Raw genomic sequence first — 22097 nt, 5'->3', positions numbered from 1 at the left:
GGTGGATGAATCTCCCATCCTTTTTAGGACCAAAGATCACTTTCCTTATTGTAATGAGACCTCCAATCTGGGCCTACACAGGGACTCTTTCAAGCATTTGTAGCTTATGAGAGTCCAAATTTGGGATCCTAAATATGTATATGTGATGTTTGGAGTGTGAATTGTTTTTATTTTCAACAAACTGTCTTGTGTGGTTTTCATACATTCAGTCTTCCCATTCTAAACAAGCTTCTTGGTAGGAGGCCAGGAAGTGCAACGAATGAATGTATCTGTGACTCTCACAGGATGTTTTTATGAATTTTATGACTCTTTCAAGATATACATACATCTAACACAGAAAGATTACCGTCAGAAAAACCACCGAACCACTAAAGCCTTATGATTCATTGCTTATGTTCTATTTTTCTAGTGTACTTTTAGGTGAATGGCAAATTATTTAACATTAAACTTTCCATATCATGGGTTCAAAACTGTAGGAAACTACACAATCTCTGGAAAAATAAATACATTGATTCATTGCAATTAATTCTGAATTTGTATTTGAAAGTATGACCTCACAATCCTAGTCTGCACACAGCAAACATGTCTACGTGGCTGCCAAACTTTAGTTTATACTTTAAATATCTTCCACAGGCTCTGGCATTTAATCTACTTTATAAGGTGGCCCTCCTGGACAGCAGTCCCCATATTATAAGCATAGGTCTTTGAGGTTGGTAGTGTAAGTACATTCTTATTTTAACTCTCTATTATGAAAAAATCTGATAATATTCTAGACTTTAACATTTTTCCAACCTTCTAGGTCACATATTTACACTTTTTACCCAAGGGAGTTCATGGATCATAAATTAAGAAACTCCTAAGTTTAGGATCTGAAGAAAGTGAAGTGCTGGGTACCGTTCTAAGTAGTGTGTTCTTAGGCACATTCACAAAACATGAAAATAGCTTCCCTACATAACCTCTATATTGCTAAAATGATATTTAAACTTGTAGTTAATATTAAAGACTTAGTAATTAGGACAAACGATCAAAAATCAGAATTCTAAAGCTGTGATGTAGTATCTGCACAACAGAAAGTCGAAATTGCAGAAGCCTAAATTAGCAGGTGTGCTACAAAGTAAACCCTTATAATCAGAAACATTTAACATTTACTTTCACCACCTATGAAAAGAAATTAGCTTGAAGAAATTGGACACATAATAACCATAGGAGAAATTTCCAGCAGTACTTTATAGATGGCAATTTTGTTCCTTAGTTCATGAAAATTCAGCAGAGAGAGAATCTAAACAGCAAAACTGTATGCATTTTTTATTGCTTTCACTAACTCAGGACTATCATTCTTCGTCACTAATATATTGTCACTATCAAATTTAATATCAAATTTAACATGCAAAATGTTTAGAATGGCACCTGGCACATAGGAACTGCTCTGGTAACCATCTCTATTATTGTTATTGTTGACAGCACTGCCAGAGAAAGGATGTCTAGGATCAGGATGCCCTATTCACCCTGATACCCAAAGGGCAATATACAGGTCTAACAATAATATTGCACCACTGCTAAGCAACATGTCTTCCTGGGCAAAGTAAAATTGAGTGGAGGGATGAGCTTGTCCCTCTGCCTAAGAGGTTCCTTTTTAGCACTAAAGTCCAGAGAAATCACGCAAGTTGTTAGCAAACTGGGACAGCTAGCCAACTCTGCCTCTGAGCTCCAGTTTCTTCCTCTGTAAAATACAGACAACTTAATACCTATAGGCTTATTGTGAGATTTAAATGGGATAATACATGTTAGAAGCCACTCGGCTATCACTCTGGCACTGTCCACCCTCACAGGCCTCCACCTCAGGCAAGTCATCTACTTCCATGCCTCAATTTCCTCAGGTGTGACAGGGGTGACTACCACCCACTCTGTGGGACTAAATGTGAGAACACATGCCGATGGCCATGCCACAGGCACAGCAGGCAGCAGGGATGACTGTCATCAGGTATGCAGCCCCCTTCCTAGCAATATCAAGCAGTTAGTGCATGTGTGCTATTTTCTAAAAAGACCTTGAAAACTAGGACAGTTCTGGGGCTAAGTTTTCTTAATTAGTGTTTAATTAACTGCTGCTTTCTTTAATGAATCTAAGAAACTGCACACAACAGTCATCAGACTAAAATAGCTGCTAAAAAAGGGTAACAGAAGCCCAGCCTGGTGGCTCATGCCTGTAATCCCAGCACTTTGGGAGGCTGGGAGGTGGCAGCATGGCTTGAGGCCAAGAGTTCAAGTCCAGCCTGGGCGACACAGCAAAGCTCCATCACTACAAAAACTGTTTAAAATAATCTGGGCATGGTGGGTAGGCACCTCAGCTACTTAGGAAGCTGAGGCAAGTGGACAGCTTGAGCCCAGGAGTTCGAGACTGCAGGGAGCTCTGATCACACCACTGTATCCCAGCACAGGCACCAGTGCAAGATTCTGTCTACAATAAAAAATTTTAGGCCAGGCGTGGTGGCTCACGCCTATAATCCCCACACTTTGGGAGGCTTGGGAGGCCTAGGCAGGCATAACATGAGGTCAGGAGTTAATGACCAGCCTGGCCAACATAGTGAAACCCCGTCTCTACAAAAATACAAAAATTAGCCCGGCGTGGTGGCATGCGCCTATAATCCCAGCTACTCGGGAGGCTAAGGGGGAAGAATCGCTTGAACCCAGGAGGCAGAGGCTGCAGTGAGCCGAGATCGTGCCATTGCACTCCAGCCTGGGCAAAAGAGCGAGACTCTGTCTCAAAAAAAAAAAAAAAGTATGAAAAGAGCAACAAAATTCAGAGAAGCTAAAATAGTATGCTATATTTAAATGTGTTTTACCTGAATAGATTTCAAGTGTGTAGTATTTTTAAAGCTGCTGCTACATAGGTAGATGAAATATTTTAAAGTACACAACTTTTTGTATTGAAAAAACTCCTTCCTTCTAAATTTAATAAGTTTAAACTTTGTTCACAACTATTAATCTGTTTTCATTTTTAAATAAATTTCTTACATTTGCAAGAACTCCCACATATGCTTTTTGAAGCTCAGCTTCTATCAAATTTTAATCTCTAATCCTAAAAAATTAGTAACCAGTAACTAGCATAACATTAAAGACTCAGCATGAACAGTTCTACCACAGCTAACTGCACCAAGAAATCAGAGCTCTTTTCCCAGGATTCTGAGAAGGAGATTCTGCTCTGCCAGGGACCACCTGGCAATGACAGTTTTGGTGGCCACAATGGGGAGCAGGTAGGGACATGCGTGCTACTAGTGTCTAATGACACTGCTCAACATCCTACAGTGACAGAATAGCCACCCACCACAAAGAATTACCTGACCCAAAATGTCAGCAGTGCTGAGGCTGGGAAACCCTAACGTACATGACAAAAGAAAAGTGAGAATTAAACCACGGCAGACAGCAGCTGCCTCCTCATCGGCACCTCCTCCACACTGACCCTGAACGACAGCCCCGGCGAAGGAAACTTCACAGCACCGACACCCCAGTTACCTTCTTTGGCACTTTCCGGGCTACCAGTATAGAATCATCAGGAATCTCTAGTCACACCTATTTTGTGACCTCAGTAATTAGGCCTTTTGGATTATGTTCTTATTTTCACACAAATAACAAGTAAGGTTTTTCAGAAAATAAATGTGGTATCTATTCCCATACTGAGGTTATTCCTATGATTCGCAATGTTTTAACTTTTAAAAGAATTAAACAGTTCTATTTACAGCGGTGTAACAAATTTTAATTCAAAATAGACACTCTGAAAACAATAGGTAAAAAAAAAAATAAAGTTTAACAAGCTCTCTTTGAATTTACAACAGAGTACACCAACAATCACAAACCAGTTTCACAACTGCCTCAAATATGCACATTATAGCAATTACATGCAAGTATTATATTTTTTAAAATCCACATAGTAACATTGTATCTCTTAGAGGCTGTCACATCCTCCAAATATTTCTACCTAAAGATAGAGTGAACAGGCTCCTCTGCTGTGTGCCACCAGAAATATGACTCACCATCTCAACTGGCTGGTCTCCATGACTGGTTCTGGTGCTTTAAGTTTTTTTTAATATCATGTGGGGAAAAAACGAGGTTTAACATCCACAGGACAGTGATAACAATGGAGATTCTTTAACAACATGCCATCCCATCCACCCGGAAACAGCTTCCAGCCGAAACCAGCTAGAGAAAAGCCCATTTCCCCACTAAACATGACCTTCAGAAAACGTGGTCAAAGACTTACTGTACCAACCATGGAGACTTACATCTCAGTCTGCAAACTTCACCGTGTCCCCTGAAAACCTGTGCTGAAATTTAAGTTAGTATCCACACTCAGGGGCAATAATTTTATTCCTGAGTATCATAGTCCTTCCCTTTCACTAGTTTATGAGTAGTTAGGTTAGGAGAAGAGTTTTGGGGTGCATTTTTTCAATGTTTATTCTAAAGGCACTAAAAATTTATTGTTTTACCTCTGAATGGAGAAATGACTTAGCATATCAAAAGAAAGGGAAAATCTACACTGAAAAATATTTCTGCATCTACAGAATAAATTTATTTGTAAAATAACTCTTGATTTATGAGCTACATACCAGCATACCAGATGTCAGATTCAGTCTACTTTTAACAAATAAAAACATTTGATTTTCTATGAGTTATGGGTAAAAAAAAAAAAAAAAAAAAAGCCATTAGGACAAACCTTAAAAAATGCAGATCAAAATTATAATCTATAAGCAAAGATCTAAGATCTTACAAATAAATCAGCCTAAGTTAATGCACTGCATCCTCAAGGAGCCTTATACATACATCACAGGGATTTGTACCCACATCTCTGAACACTCACTGTACCATCCGCTGCTGCAGGGAAAGTTGAAGGAAATCGATGCTTCCTCTTGCAGTTAAATCAAGTATTCTGAAAAAGGCTGAAATGTCCTTAAACGAAAAAGCAAATTATTTATAGATTTCAGTTTCTTATCATACGACACTGACACTACTGGGAAAACAAGGCGTGCATGAAATATCAAAAGATTTCATTTACATGACAGAGAAAAAAAACCTGAAAACAATTGTTACAAATCAGACTGCAGGAAACAATAGATGTGAAGTAACTACTGGCTTCCTGGTCACAGGGGTCTCTCCAGCACCTGAAGTAACTCTGCAGAGCAGCACAGCGACCACTGAGGTGGATTCACCAACACAGTGAGGAGAACACTGTGAAATTTCAACCGAAAAAAATCTATCTACTACTTTAGAGTTACTTTTTTTTTCTTTTTTACAAGTTTTATGGTTCATATTCAAAGTTCAATCTATGTTTCACATTTTTAAGTTCAGACATATCAAAGCCTAAAAGTACAGAAGGCTTGTGATTTTTTATTGCTTTCATGCAAATATACCTTCTTTTTCCAAAAAATGAAGCCACATCAATTTTCCACACCCAAAAGAGTGAGGATAACAATTCTATTTCCTTTTTACTAGGATATGGTTTCTTATGGAAATAATCTTTAAGAAACTGCTTCTTTTCTTCGTAAGAGCGGCCTTCATATTTTTTAGGATCTAACGCTAAAATCTGAAGAGCCTCATCCTTGACAATAGGTCCCTCTGTTCTGCTTTCATTCCTTTGTCTTTTAAAAGGCACAACACTTGTAACCTTTTCCGGAGGACCTGGGGCTGCATCGGCATTCAGGATGGGAGGCTGCTCCTCCCCACGCCGCTGGTCTTCGGCCCCTAAGTGGCCATCAGGCAGCTTTCTCTTAACAGAAAAACTGGAATCATGTATCACTTCACCGTTGACTAAAAGCAGTTCACTGTTCTGAATAAAATCCGGCTGGACTTGTAGGTCTGAGCTGCTGTCCTTAGGAGCACTCCTGCAGCGCACCAAATGGACAGCGATGGCAGCCAAAGTCATGTTTCCAGTGTAGACCCCACAGCAGTGGATGCACTTGAAGGCGGGAGACTTCAGGACCGTGTGGACTGTGGGCATGATGTGGTGCCTCTCCTTCAAATGCAGCTCGTAGGCCTCCGTTGTCACAAAGGGGCCAAAGCAAAAGGGGCAGGTGGACACTCGCTTGCCAGTGCTCCCAGGGGTGCCCTCAGCCTGAGGCCTCACCTTCACGTACACAGGCACCAGTGACTTGGAGTGTATCCCAGCCAGGATTGCCAAGTAGACTTCCCGCTCCCCAAGCTTCTCCTTTGGCAATATGGTAATGAAATCAAGGTGGGGAAAGAGCAGGTTGCCATTGGCATCGACATCTAATTGAAAACCTCTGTTGCTATAATCCATAGGCAACTTCTTCTTCCCCAGGTGCCTGTTCCTGCTGTGCTCTGAAAGACCTTTGATATCATGGAAGGTGCATGGACAGAACAAGCACCCCAAGCCATGCATCAGCAAGTGGTGTATAAGCTCCTCCTCAGAGACCAAGCATTTACAAGACAGACATCGCACCGTTTTCTCCCTCATCCACTTTAGAAATGGTGCGCACGCTGCCAGTTTTTCAGGCTCAAGTTTCTCGCCAGACTTGGACTCGCTGTGCTTATGTGCTACCTCCATGTGGACCTGGTAGACGTTGGACGGAAAGAGCTCATTGCAGACGGGGCAGGTCTTCCACTGCTTGGCCTGTCTGAGCACCTGGTTTGTGTCTGCTGCAGAGGAGGAGGCCTGAACAAACACGCTCTGAGCAGCAGTCACCAGCACTGGAGGAGAGGGCATGCCGGGCATGGAACCGGCCATCGGTGCAGCTGCACCTGACGGTAGGAGCTGGATGGGCATCTGGGGCGGAGCGACAGTCGCAAGGCCTCCGGGGGGAACCGGCAGAGTGACAGACACGGGGGCCAGCGTGTAGGTCGGAATCCCATTCACTTGTTTCCCTGTAGGGATGAGCTGTCTGAGAATAGAGCCTGAGGTTAGGAAGGTGGTGTTCTGCGAAGCACCAGGTCTCACTGGCTGGTTCACAGGCAGAATGTTGGTGCCCACAGTCTGGTTGAGTTGCAAGACCCCAGGCCTCACTGGCTGGCCCACAGGAAGAACTCCCGACACAACAGGCTGACTAAGCTGCAGAACCCCAGAATTCATACCCTGGTTTACAGGCACAACAGCCGAGGAGGAGACTGTCTGGCTGGGAGAAAGCAGCCCAGATGGGACCACCTGGCCTGCAGGGAGAACCCTCAGTGGGGCTGTCTGGCCAGGGGGAAGAACCCGTGACGGAGCTGTCTGGCCCACGGGGAGAACCCCTGACTGGACCATCTGGCCAGTAGGAAGAACCCCAGAAGTGGCTGTTTGCCCAGGGATAACCCCTGCAGGAGTCATCTGGCCTGCAGGAAGGACTCCAGACGGGACTGCCCGACTCACAGAAAGCACCCCTGGCGAGACAGCCTGCAGGACCCCGGGGGTGACAGAGGGACTCACAGGAAGAACCCCAGGCCCAACAGGTCTGTTTATGGGTCCCACAGGCTGGGTGAGGGGTAAAACCCCAGGGCGGACAGTCGGGAGGACACTAGTTCCAACAGACTTATTGACAGGTCCGACTGGCTGACTCAAGGGCAACACAGGAGGATTCACAGACTGATGAAGTGGGACCCCATGAGAAAGAAAGACAGGCTGAGGTGCTGGGGGCTGCAGGGTGAGGCTGTTCTGGCCCACGGGCAGAGGGCTGGAGACCAGAGTCATGTGGGATTGGCCAGCAGCAGGCGGGGAATGAGTGAGGCTTCCAGGGGCACCCTGGGCCACAGTCACTGGTTGTCCTGCGGCTGGGCTCGGACTGTTCTGTGGCAAAGCAAGATGGAAGCAAGGAGGCGGCGCTGGAGCGCTTGGAGCACTGCCGTTTGCTGGTGCAGCCAAATGTGCCGCTGGTTTTGGAGCAATGTGCGTTTGCTTCAAGAGTCCAGTCCTCTTAATATGTTCTGAAATCACAGATCTAAGCTTATTCTCCAAATCTCTGTGTATGTCTGATGTCAAAATGTGATACATTAATGCATCCTGGCTGCTGGCATTGGCGTTGCACTTTTTACAGAAATATTTGTCAGGTGGTGGGATCTTCTCTATAGAAAGAGTATCGTTAGTTTTCGGTTGTTCATCCATTTCCTCAGTTCGCAGGCCAAAGTAGGAGTTAATTAAGTAGTGAAAATGGGCTACCAGCACATGCTTCTTCATGCTGTAGTACAAAGTGTTTGAAAAGTTACATTTTAGACATGTGAAACTTATCACATCACTCCTAGATGATTTAGTTTCACCTAAAATATTCACTGTGTAGTTCTGAACTTTCCGGATAGGCGCATGGAACATTCTGAAGTGCCTTCCCACAACTTTGGGCTGAGATGCAAATACACAGTTTGGGCAAGGGATCACCAGCTCTTGGTCAATTTCATCTTCATGGTAACGATGTAAATGATTTTTGAACGAAGTAAGCACCTTTGTAGAGTATTTACAGAGGCCACAACAGTATGGCTTTGTTCGGTATCTCTGTTAAAAGAAAAGAAAGCCTTAAGCATAGTTGAATAAACTGTCAGATGCTAACCTTCCACAGTCCCTGAGGACTTGACCCCTTTTCTCTTAATGTGCTAGGCATTTAACCTGACTTAGTGTTTTCTAACCCAGGGGTTGGTAAGCTTTTTCTGTGAAGGGCCTGAGAATGCTTATGTTAGGATTGTGGACCATACAGTACAGTCTCTGTGGCAACTACTCAGCACTGCCATTGTTGTACAAAAGTCCCCAAAATAATGTGTAATTTATGTTCCAATAAAACTTTATTTACAAACACCAACTTGAATTTCATATACTTTTCACATGTCACAAAATAGTATTGTCCTTTTTTTCGTAAGCATTTAAAAGCCTAACAACTGTTCCTAGCTCATGGGTCGTGGCTAATTCATACACATCTAGGATTTGGCTCACACTCACGATTTGCTGACCCTTGTTCTAAGTCATCCACTAAAACCACAAATACAATTACTTAGTCCTGTACTTTGAATTATTAACAGCATCAATTTTAAAAGCTTCATTAATTTTCTACAAGAGAAAGTATTTTCTCCCCCTCACCCCATTTCTCTTAATTCCAATGTTATTTTTGCTCCAAATTCTAAAACCTCTGGAATTTATCCACAACTAACGGAACTTTCAAACTGTTTTACTATCTTTCTACTTCCCCTATTTCTAGAGAAGGTAGGAGTCAAATGGACAGTGTCTGGCCCATGCAAGTACCCAATAAACTATCTGATAAATAGTAAAGAAAGTGCAACTAAGCCTAAACTCACACTATGGATGACCCTAACATAAGGATAAGGCCACAGAACGCAACACTGACCATATGGAATTTCTATTTAAGGCACGTTTTGGGGAACTTAACAAGTTCGGGGCCTAAAAACACATTCATACAACAGGGTGCACTCTGTTCTAACATCCAGTAAGACTTGCTGGTTTGCAATAACTTGAGAGCACACTGAAATCTCTGGTCTCATGACAGAGTCTTGAGAACCCAGAGCTGATGAACCACAAAACACCCACTCCCCAGTTCCACAAACAAGGAAGCCAAGACCTAGCTTCATCTAAAGCCCCCGAGCTCACTGTGGCACTATCACAGTGATCAAGGGTTAATTCTCATCCTTTCCTAAATCTGTGTGCTCATTATCACTCACACTCACACACACACACTTCCATTCTTCAGGTTTTTTTTTTTTTTTTTTTTTTTTGGACAGAGTCTCACTGTGTCACTCAGGCTGGAGCACAGTGGCGTGATCTCAGCTCACTGCAACCTACACCTCCCCGGTTTAAGCAATTCTCCTGCCTCAGCCTCCTGAGTAACTGGAGTTACATTATAAGATATTTTAAGAATTCAGATGAGAAAAATCAATGAGGCTTAAGATTCATGAAGTCAAGATCTGCTAAACGAGGCATCCTGTAGTAGCCACAAGCTGTGCTCAGGTGAAGGACAACTAAATCACAGTGTTTCAAGGAATCTTGCATCTCATGGTAGAGAGGAGAGTGTCGGGTCACAGACTGAAAAACGGCACTCAAAGAAAGTGGGCTAACAAAAATTATCTTTACAGAAAATTCTGACAAAGCACAGCCTGAGCAACACAGTGAGACCCCACCTCTACAAAAAATAAAAATAAAAATAAATTAGCCGGGCATGGTGGCATGCCCCTGTGGTCTCAGCTACTCAGGAGGTTGAAGTGGAAGGACACTTTGAACCAATGAGGTCAAGGCTGCAGTGAGCTAAGATTACGTCACTGGACTCCAGCCCAGGCAACAGTGACACCCTGTCCCCCAAAAAATAATAAAAATAAAAAAAATTCTGACAACGACTAAATTACTGAAATATGTTAAAGCCCAAATTCCCAAGGCCAGCATGACTTTTACAACAGAAGCTGGTGAGAGGCTACAGCCAAGTCAAGTCTGGGATGAGCTGAGTTTGATACCAAAGAAGGTGCTAACAACTGGTGGCAGAAAAGGTGTCCCAGAAAACACTTTGATGAGAATTCAGCAGTATGGCTCATGTTTTAGCCTGAATTTGCTTAAAAGTTTGAGGTTTCTAATTACTTAAAATGTCCCTTGATTCAGAGGTCTACATTTTTATTTCAGTTTCTGAAACCAGGATGTACATTCACGGTATGCACTTAACGCAGTGGCATTTTGTTTTACTCAGAACAATTATTAAATCAAACGTCCTTCTTACAGCAATGACATCTTATAATCAAGGACAAACAACAGTTTCACTGCATCACTGTATCAACTCTGCACTCAGAAAACTCTCAGAGCATCAGTCACCCTGCCTCACCGCACACTATACTTGGTTTCTTGCCACTTCTCTGAAAGGTTGCATTGTTCCTCCTCCCCATTCACTCACCAGCAACCCCAATACATGTGATGTTCTTCAGACCACATTTACATTCATTCCTCACTTTCGAGGAAACATGAAAAACAAATACAAAAAATACATACCACTTTCTTTCCAGAAGGTTCCCAGAGAGAAACATCTCCCCACGATGTGTTATGAAAGTATTTCTCTCCCGGATCAAAGCCTTTAAGGTCCTTTTAAAAAGGGAGAAAAAAAGAGAAAGAATAATATGTAAATTCGGAAGATAAAGAAATATTTAATTACAACCTGATGAGATTATAAGGCCGGGCATGGTGGCTCACGCTTGTAATCCCAGCACTTTGGGAGGCTGAGGAGGGTGGATCACTTGAGGCCAGGAGGTCGAGACCAGCCTGGCCAACATGGCAAAACTCCATCTCTACTGAAAAATACAAAAATTAGCTGGGCGTGGTGACACAGGCCTGTACTCCAAGCTACTCGGGAGGCTGAGGCAGGAGAATTGATTGAACCCGGGAAGTGGAGGTTGCAGTGAACTGCACTCAAGCCTGTGAGACAGAACAGGGCACTGTCGAAAAAGAAAAGAAAAAAGAGAGAGAGAGAAAGAAAGAGAGAAAGAGAAAGAGAGAGAGAGAAAGGGGGAGAGGGGAGGGAAGAGGGGAGAGAGAAAGAGAAAGAAAAGGAAAAGGGAAAAGGAAAAGGAAAAGGAAAAGGAAAGGAAAGGAAAGAACGAACCTGATGAGATTACTCGGTACCTTAGAAATCCACAGGGGAAGAGAGAAATGAAAGTGCAGTCACCCCTCGGTATGGGGACTGGTTCCACGACCACCTGGAGGCACCAAATCCAAGACTGCTCAAGCCTCTTATGTTAAATCATGCAGTTACTTGCACATATGTAACCTATGCACATCTTCCTACTCACCTTGTTTAGAGAACAATGACAAGAAAACAAGTCCGTACATGTTCAGCACAGATGCAACCATCCATTTTCTCCCCCAAATATTTTCAACCCACAGCTGGTTTAATCAACAGATGCAGAACCCCTGGATATAGACAGACGATAAAGCTCTCAGCAAATTTTGATGGAGTAGCCTTTAAGTATGAGAACTGAGGAAAAGGTTGAAATAATCAAAGTCAAAATTACAGATTCATAAGAAATAAAGAGGAGACCTCCCAACAAGTATCTACATCCTTTATACGTATGCAAAGCCTAAACGTAAGGATTCTAAAACCCATGTAGCTTCATGAGTACATATAAAGAAACAAAAAAGTACTTCAAAGTAAAAGAATCTTAATCTGGGTTGGTTCCAAGTCTTTGCTACTGTGAATAATGCCGCAATAAACATACGTGTGCATGTGTCTTTATAGTAGCATGATTTATAACTCATCATTTATATTAGGTATTTCTCCTAATGCTATCCCTCTCCCATTCCCCCCACCCCACGACAGGCCCCAGTGTGTGATGTTCCCCGCACTGTGTCCAAGTGTTCTCATTGTTCCATTCCCACCTATGAGGGAGAACATGTGGTGTTTGGTTTTCTGTCCTTGCAATAGTTTGCTCAGAATGATGGTTTCCAGCTTCATCCATGTCCCTACAAAGCACATGACTCATCCCTTTTTATGGCTGCATAGTATTGGCACGTGTATACATATGTAACAAACCTGCACGTTGTGCACATGTATCCTAGAACTTAAATAAAAAAAAAAAAAAAGAATCTTCATCTTGAACACACTCTTTTTAAACTATACCTTACTGCTATTGTTCAATCCATTTGTCTTAGGGAATGAAAGAAAAGTATTTTTATCTTACTCTTTAAATATTTTTCAAAGCAGTTAAAGATCTAGAACGTGTAGAGGGTTTTTTCCTCAGATGGAATCAATCATTTTTCACTCAAAAAGTTACACTTGCTAGAGAGAGAAAACTATGCAAAAGACCTATAGTGTAGACAACAGTGTCAGGAAAAACCTCACAATCAGCTGAAAGAGGCAGCAGTGTGAGAAACACAGTGCATACTGGAGACTCTCAGGGGCAGGTGAACACGGAGAGAAGAGGAGCACACAGGTCCTAGAAAGGGGTCCAGAGGCCAGAAATGCATGAGCCAAGACCTCCCACAGGAGCAGCATCCTCAGAGCAGGGGTTCAACGGCTGACTTCCAAAGCCTGCTGGCAGCAGGTAGGGAAGGGAGGAAAGGTAGAAGGAAGGCCTCCACCTTGCATTCAGGTAAAATGGCCTAAGACAAAATAATTACAAGCTCCACAGAACAGGAATCTACCTCACCCTTTTGTAGTTATCACTAATTCAACCCTCAAATATTTCCTTTTGGACTCTGGGGATCCAACCATGAATAAGACAAATGGGATCCCAACCTCACAGAGTTTCACAATTGAGAAACGCAGATATTTTGTAAAATTTTTCTTCACAAGAAAATACTGTCTTTCATGGGTGATAGGTGCTATGAATAATAACCGTGAAGTGGTAAAGGAGTATAAAGCAGAGAGCTCCAACTGTGTCTGCCTGACCCGAGCATGACGTGGGCAGGGGGCTGGGGTGGCTAACATGACAGGGAGGGAACAGGAGAGAGAAAAACAACAAGGCCTGGGGCAGAATCCAGATGCAGGGCAGCAGAAGGTTTTAAATAACAATGTTTTAAAAAGTGAAAATCAGACACTAAGTGAGAAGGCGTACAAGAAAAACATTTTCCATTTCTATCTAAAATTTTAAAGTCCATGTGGCCCAAGATTACTTTTCTTCTGAGTTGAAAGAAGTAAAAATCTACTCCTGTTTTGCTCTCAGCTACTTCCCAAAGCGTGTAGAAAGTGTAGTCATACAAAGCACTTCACCTGTGCAGCACAGCTCACTTGTTTAAAAGTGCAAAGTGTATTAAGAAGTGAGCATAAAGAGGTATCAAGTCCATAATCGCATGGTGTGGACAGTCCTGTGAGGTAATAGTGCATTCAGAATTAGCTCACGACGCCAACTGCAGAACCTACAGAAAAGTACAAGTACAAATGCTCAAAAACAAATGAGACAAATGCTCAAAGAAGGGCCCCACCCTCACAGGCCCTTTAGGGGAGGGGTCATGACAAGAGCACCAGGAGCACCTGGATGCTGTAACATTTGAGCATCAGAAAGACAAACGGCTGGAGAGACCCAAACACACGAGGTCACAGGAGAGCCACAGAAGTGCTCAAGAAAGAAAAAAAGGCATTTCACGAATCACCATTTGGAAAGGTTAACTAACTACTCACTTTGAAAAGTGACAGCTCAAAGGAAAAGATAAAACTATCCTGCCTTTCCCAGAGAAACCAAACAGTCCCAACTGCTGAGTAACAAGAGTTTACAGAAGAAAGTCTGCTAACAATCCACAAGTGACAGAATCAGAAAGACCTCACTCACAGCAAGTCCCCCAGTAAAACCACCATCTAGGACCAGGATTGTCAACAGGTGTTAAATGCATTACATTCCAGGCCACAGAAAGAATGTAATACACACAAAGACCAGACTGCCACCTACTGTAGTGAAGCAACAAAATATGACTGGGGTCCCTGAAGTGACACAAGAAGCACAGAACATCATATATATATTCTAGCCCAAAATGCTTAACTTGAATCAAGTGGGTCTTTCAGTAGAAGTTCTCATTTAAAAGCAGCTCAGGGGACAGGGGACTAAGCTGAAACAACACTACAAGAAAGTACCAGACAGATCTGGAAGGAGGGGTATCTCTGCAGGACAAGAGGCTGGTCTGGCCAAGGGAAAGCACTGCGAACCCAACCACTAGATGTAACAGGGTCCACACGGTTTCTGGCTTACATAAACCGAGTGTAAAAAATGTTCTGGGGGTCGCGTGCAGTGGCTCACGCCTGTAATCCCAGCACTTTGGGAGGCTGAGGCGGGCGGATCATCTGAGGTAAGGAGTTCGAGACCAGCCTGGCCACATGGTGAAACCCCGTCTCTACTAAAACTACAAAAACTAGCTGGGCATGGTGGTGGGTGCTCCTAATCCCAGCTACGCGGGAGGCTGAGGCAGGAGAACTGCTTGAACCCAGGAGACAGAGGTTGCAGTGAGCCGAGATTGCACCACTGCACTCCATCCTGGGTGATAAGAGTGAAACTCCACCTCAAAACAAAAACAAACAAACAAAAAAAAGTTCTGGGTAAAACTGAAGAAATCTGAGTATGGACTGTGTATTAAATAAGGTGAACATGTAATACATGACAAGACAGAAGAAAGTGAAAAAAGCAAGTGATAAAATAGCTAATCAATACAATCTCATGGGAAGAACGATAACATACAGAAATAAACAGCTAAACAATACGATGTTAATGGTGGCAACTTCTGAATGACAGAAATGTGGCATTTTAAATTTCATTTTCTAATTAAAAACAGTTACCTGCATTTTCAAACATTCATATAGTATTATTTTTATAACAATGATTACTTTCAATACAAAAAAATACAGAAAAATAGTTAATACAATTACCTTTAACTCTACGATAGTATGTGGCTTATCAAGTCAATTCAGAACTAACAAGAAAAAGACAAGTTATAAAAAGATTTCTTTTTATGTATTTATTTATTTATTTTGAGACAGAGTGTTGCTCTGTTGCCCAGGCTGCAGTGCAGTGGCACAATCTCGGCTCACTGCAGCCTCCACCTCCTGTGTTCAAGCAATTCTCCTGCCTGAGCCTCCCAACTAGCTAGGACTACAGGCACATGCCGCCACGCCCGGCTGCTTTTTGTATTTTTAGTAGAGACGGGGTTTCACCATGTTGGCCAGGCTAGTCTTGATCTCCTGACTTCATGATCCACCCACCTCAGCCTCCCAAAGTGCTGGGGTTACAGGTATGAGTCACCACACCTGGCCAAGTTATTACAAAGATTTCTACTGAAAATTAGGTTATTTTCAGAACTATCTTAAAAGATGAAGTATACAACACGTGGGTCCTTTATTCTGATTCCAACAAAGAGCAAAAACATTTGAAACAAAGAGAAATAAGCATAAACACTAGGAAACACAAAGGAACTTTAAGTACATCTTGAAAACCAGCACACAAGAATCTAAGCCCAATTACAAGATGCTGCTAGAGCAGCAGAAATGAATAAAGAAGGCTGGAATTAAGAAGAGCCCCACAGTAATTATGAAATCATTATCACCCAATAGAAAGCAAGAATTCACTATTTCAAAATAGACAAAAGAAATAAGCCACTATCCCACCATATTGACCTTGTGATAAATTTGCACAGGGTCTCCTGAAGACTTTTTCTGAGCACTGATGCTCTCATGTGTGAGAAAACCAGTGGGACTTTTCCACTGGTTCACTAGTGGGAACCACTGAAAGAAGAAGGTAAAACAACTGTCAAAATGCCAGAGAGTCCACCGGGAGAGGGGAATGACCCCTTAATACAGTGACGTGAGTCAAGCCCTCACAGCGAGGTCTGTCTCCACAGTCCCAGGCCGTCCAGACCCACTCTAGCAATGCTTAAAAATTCCAAGTGCCTTAAACATGTTCTAGAACAAAATCCAAATATATTTAAAGGAAACAACAAAATCTAGCACCCATAAAACACGATGTCCAGCATGTAGCCAAAAACTACCAATCAGAAAACAAAAAACAAAAACTGCCAGTCATACAAAGCAGCAGAAAAATATGACCCAACACCAGGAGAACAAGAAATTACAGAAAACATGAATGCAACGAGAGAAGTGAAAGACAGTGAAAGATGGATGGTAAACTGCACTTCCACGAACGAAAAATGCACTATCATGAAAAATACAATGCATGGGATTAAGAGCAGATTAGACGCTGCCAAAGACTGGTAAATCTGAAGACAAAGCAAGAAAAATACACACATACACACACACACACACACACACAAACACACCTGAAAAAAACCCAACAATGGCATCAATGAGCTACGGGGCAGTATCAAGGAGCCTAATATACAGGAGTCCCCCCCTTATCGGCACAGGACATGTTCCAAGACCCCAGTGGATGCTGACACTGTGGACAGTGCCAAATGCTACATACACTACGTTTTTTTCCTACACAGACATATCTACAATAAAATACAACTTATAAATTAGATTTGGTACAGGACATTGGTACAGGAAGGTATTAACAATAAAATAGAACAATTGTAACAATATACAGTAATAAAAGTTATGTGAATGTGGTCTCTCAAAGTATCTTACTGTACTGTGCTCACCCTTCTTGTGGTGATGTGAGATGACACGATGCCTGTGTGGCGCCTCACGTGACAAGATGAAGTGAGGTGAAAGGTACAGCTCGGTGGTGCGATATCTCAACACACCACTCAGAATGTCATGGAACTTAAAATGTATGAATTATTTCTGGAATTTTCCATATAGTATTTTCAAACCATGGTTGACTGTGGAAAGCAAAACTGAGAATACGGGGGAACTATTATATGTGTAATTGAGTATCAGGGACAAAGTGGGGAGGGGAAGAAAAACTAGTTGAAGAAATGATGCCACAAAATTTCCCAAATCTGATGAAAACTATAAACACACAAAATTGAGAAGCTCACCAGACTCCAAGCAAAAGAAACACAAAGAAAACCAAACCAAGGCACATTATAATCAAAGTATTAAAAATACAGAGAGGAACAAAGATGACAGAAAACATATTGTTGGAAAAAATGCCAGCCAGAAGACAATAGAGTGAAATCTTTAAAATATTAAAAGGGAAAAAAATTAGAATTCCACACCTAGCAAAAGTATCTTCCTTCCTAAAAGAAAGACAACTTTTTTTAGAGAGAAAGTATAGTGAGTTAATTAAGCACATCAGCACTACAAAATATGAAGTTCTTCAGGAGGCAGAGGAAATGCCTCGTGATGGAAATACACATCTACACAAAGGGATGAAGAGTATCATCAATGACATGTAGATCAATATAATTTTTTTCTTTTTTACCGTTTAAAATAAAAGTAACAACATATTGTAAGATTTCTAACATGTGGAAGAAAACAACAGAACAAAGGCTGGAAGAAGACATTACGGCACACTGCTCTAAGGTTCTAATACTACCGATGAAGTAGTAGGATATGAAGGAAGTCAGCGAAAGATGTATAGCTAATAAGTCAATAATAGAGATAAAATGGAATCATAAAAAATATTCAATCCAAAAGAAAGCAGAAAAAGAGTGAAAAATAAAGAACAGATGAGACAAGCAAAAAAACAAACACCAAGATGGGAGATTTAAAACCAACCATATCAATAATCACATTAAATAACAAGGACTGGCAAACTTCTTCTGTAAAGGACAGGTTAATAAATAGTTTAGGTTTTGCTGCCTATAGAGTCTCTGATACAATTACTCAATCCTGCCACACTGTGCACAAAAGCAGCCTTGGACAATATATTAAACTAATGAGAATAGCTATTCCAATAAACTTTTAATTAAAAAAAATTTTTTTGAGACAGGGTCTCACTCTGTCGCCCAGGCTGGAGTGCAGTGGTGTGATCACGACTCATTGCAGCCTTGAACTCCTGGGCTCAAGGGATCCTCCCACCTAAGCCTCCAGAGTAGCTGAGACTACCAGTGCATACGACCACACCTAGCTATATACATACATATATATATATTTTTTTTTAGACGGAGTCTCGCTCTGTCACCCAGGCTGGAGTGCAGTGGCACATTCCCGGCTCACTGCAAGCTCCGCCTCCCAGGTTCACGCCATTCTCCTGCCTCAGCCTCCTGAGGCTGAGTAGCTGGGACTACAGGCGCCTGCCACCAAGCTCGGCTAATTTTTTGTACTTTTAGTAGAGATGTGGTTGCACCATGCTAGCCAGGATGGTCTCGATCTCCTGACCTCGTGATCCACCCGCCTCGGCCTCCCAAAGCACTGGGATTACAGGAGTGAGCCACCGCGCCCGGCCTATTTATTATTTTAAAGACAGAGTCTTGCTATGTTGTCCCAGCTGGTCTAAAACTCCTGGCCTCAAGCAGTCCTCCCACTTCAGCCTCCCAAAGTGCTGGGATTACCACTGCACCTGGCCCCAATAAACTGTATTTACAAAAACAGGCAGCAAGCCCAACTTGACCCGTGGGCTATACTTTGCCAATCCCTGGGTCTAGATACTCAAAAGGCACAGACTAACAGGTTGGGTAACAAAGCAAGACCAATTACATGCTGTCTATTAAAACTTTAAATATAAAGTCATTTTGGATTAAAGGTTTAAAAATAGAAAAATATGTGCCATGTATATTCTGAAATATACATTGGGTCTTCATCCCTGTTTCCTGACATACAACTCCTAAAACCCTTGGAATCTCCTAAATCAGATTAACTTGTAGTTGGGCCTATATATTATGAAATTTTTGAAAATTCAAGCAATATAGAAGTTTTTATAGAAAAATTACAAAATAGACACAAAACAAGAAAATAAGATTCACGAGTAAACCATTACCCTGAAATATTCAGAATTAACAGTTATGTTAATTTTTGTCTTTTTGTGTTCTAATGCGCCACTGCACTCCAGAATGGGCGACAGAGCGAGACTCCGTCTCAAAAAAAAAAAAAAAAGAAATAGAGTATGTTCACAAATAGGAAGACAATGTTGTTAAGATGTCAATAGTCCCCAAAGTAATATAAAGCACAATCCTTATCAAAGTTCCAACAGTCTTCTTTGCAGAAATGAAAAAGTCTTTCCTCATATTCATATGAAATTACAAGGGGCCCCAAAAAGCCAGAACAATACTGAAATAAAGAATACAATTGGAAGACTCACATTTCCCAATTTCAAAACTTATTATAAAACTTACTATTTGTTTAAATCAAAACAGTATAGGGGCCGGGCACAGTGGCTCACGCCTGTAATCCCAGCACTTTGGGAGGCTGAGGTGGGGGGATCACTTGAGGTCAGCAGTTTGGGATCAGCCTAGTCAACGTGACAAAACCCCATCTCTACTAAAAATACAAAAATTAGCCTGGCGTGGTCGTAGGCACCTGTAATCTCAGCTACTTGGGAGGCTGAAGCAGGAGAATCATTTCTTGAACCTGGGAGGCGGAGGTTGCAGCGAGCCAAGATCGTGCCACTGCACCCCAGCCTGGGCGACAGAGCAAGACTCAGTCTCAAAAGAGGAAAAAAAAAAACAGTATAGGATTGGTATAAGGACAGATATATAGATCAATGGAATAGAATTGAGAGTACGGAAATAAACCCATATATCCAGGACCAACTGATTTTTAATAAGGGTGCCAAGTCCATTCAATAGGGAACAAGCAGTCTCTTGAAGAAATGGTGCTGAAACAACTGAATTTCTATCTACATGTAAGAGAACAACACTGGACTCCTACTTTACACAATATATAAGAATTAACTCAAAATAGACCAGCGACCTAACATGAGAACTACAACCACAAAACTCTTCGGAAAAACACAGGAGAACATCTTCATGACCGTGGACTTGGCAACGGATCCTCAGATACGACATAAAAACAACAACAACAAAAGAAAAAAATAGATAAATTGGACTTCATCAAAATTAACAACTTTTGTGCAACAAAAGATCCAATTAAGAAACAGGGAAAGAACCTGCCAACAGGCATTTTTCCAAAGAAGATATACACATGGTTTACAAGCACAGGAAAAAATGCTGAAACTCATTTGTGTCTATGAAAAGGCACATCGAAACCACCATGAGATTCCACTTTACACTATTAGGATGGCAAGTGAGGGAGGGAGAAAGGAAAAGGAAGAGGGACAGAAGGAAGGAAGCAGGAAGGGAGAAAGGAAGGGAAGGAAGAAAAAAGTAAGTGCTGGTAATGATGTGAACAGATTTAATTCTTGTACACTTCTGGTAGGAATGTAAAATGGTACACTTTCACTGTGAAAAGTTTGGCAGTTCTTTGAAAAAGTAAACAATAACTATATGACCCAATAATTCCGCTCCTAGGTATATACACCCGAAATAACTGAAAACAGTGACTCAAACAAATACTTGTGCACCAAGGTTCACTGCAGCATTATTCACAATAGCCAAAAGGTAGAATCAATCCAAATGTCCACCAACAGATCGAGACCATCCTGGCCAACATGGTGAAACCCCATCTCTACTAAAAAATACAAAAATTAGCTGGGTGTTGTCATACGTGCCTGTTATCCCAGCTACTCAGGAGGCTGAGGCAGGAGAATCACTTGAACCAGGGAGTCAGAGATCACGCCACTGCACTCCAGCCTGGTGACAGAGTGAGACTCCATCTCAAAAAAACATAAATGAATAAAAGAAAATACTAGTCATGGGCCATGTGCAGTGGCTCACACATGTATTAATCCCAGCATTTTGGGAGACCAAGGCAAGCGGATCACTTGAGCCCAGCAGTTCGAGACTAGCCTGAGCAACATGGTGAAACCTTAACTTTATAAAAAATGCAAACAAAATGTACCCAGGTGTGTGGTGGTGCGCACCTATAGTGCCAGCTACTCAGAAAGCTGAGTTGTGAGGATGATCTGAGCCCAGGAAATCAAGGCTGCAGTGAGCCGTGATCGTACCACTGCACTCCAGCCTGGGTAAAAGAGCGAGACCCTGTCCAAAAAAAAAAAAAGAAAAGAAAAGAAAAAAATATACCAGTGAGGGCCAGCTCCATGGGCATGTAACTAGCACAGCTGCACAAAGCCTGCACTCAAGGGATTTAATGCTCAGCAGTAACCATCATGAATTCTTAACAATTTATCTTTGAATTTGTGTTTTATATTATGAAAGTGAACTCTGATGGGACATGGAGCATATGCCAAGGGCTTGGAGTCTCAGCTCACACATGGTCTGCCTCCTTTACCCTTTCCAGGGTCAGGACTGAAACTGCTCTCTGCCTTGCCCTCACCCCAAAGCCCACCTGGCCTCAGCCTTCCTCCCAGTCCCCAACCCTATAACCACTCTCTCACTCACATCTTTCACCTAAGACCGTACCAGGTTGTCAAGAGGTCCACATTTCACTGTAGCCCCAAGCAGGGGACTGGCACAGATTGGGGGTTGGGGGGGAGGTGGCTGAATGCCACACTTGCTGTGGCATCATAGTGTGCAGCAAGGTGGCAAGCATCCCCGTCCTGCACTGGCAGCACCAAGGTACGTTTGGCAGGCAACTTGACAAGCGTCCCTCACCCATCCCAGATTCAATGTTAATTTCTGATCAGATGTTAATTTTTATAAAAAAACAACTCCTGGCCGGGCGCGGTGGCTCAAGCCTGTAATCCCAGCACTTTGGGAGGCCGAGACGGGCGGATCACAAGGTCAGGAGATCGAGACCATTCTGGCGAAC

General features: G+C 42.3%; 1 protein-coding gene across 2 annotated transcripts in view; it reads right to left on the bottom strand.

Annotated features, from left to right (window-relative positions):
• Positions 1 to 3733: 3733 nt before the first annotated feature.
• ADNP2 (ADNP homeobox 2) overlaps positions 3734 to 22097 on the bottom strand; it is a 27331-nt gene continuing 8967 nt past the window's right edge. For both annotated transcript variants that reach the window (XM_011979580.1, XM_011979581.1), the window contains exons 2-3: positions 10943 to 11032; positions 3734 to 8464 (exon numbers count right to left, since the gene is read on the bottom strand). In XM_011979580.1, the coding sequence (XP_011834970.1) occupies positions 5291 to 8464; positions 10943 to 11032 (3264 nt within the window). In that variant the 3' untranslated portion in view covers positions 3734 to 5290. The remainder of the gene's footprint in view (positions 8465 to 10942; positions 11033 to 22097) is intronic.

The sequence above is a fragment of the Mandrillus leucophaeus genome, unplaced genomic scaffold (assembly GCF_000951045.1).
Source record: "Mandrillus leucophaeus isolate KB7577 unplaced genomic scaffold, Mleu.le_1.0 Scaffold2039, whole genome shotgun sequence".
NCBI lineage: Eukaryota > Metazoa > Chordata > Mammalia > Primates > Cercopithecidae > Mandrillus > Mandrillus leucophaeus.
This window is presented reverse-complemented; position numbering and strand designations above follow the sequence as displayed.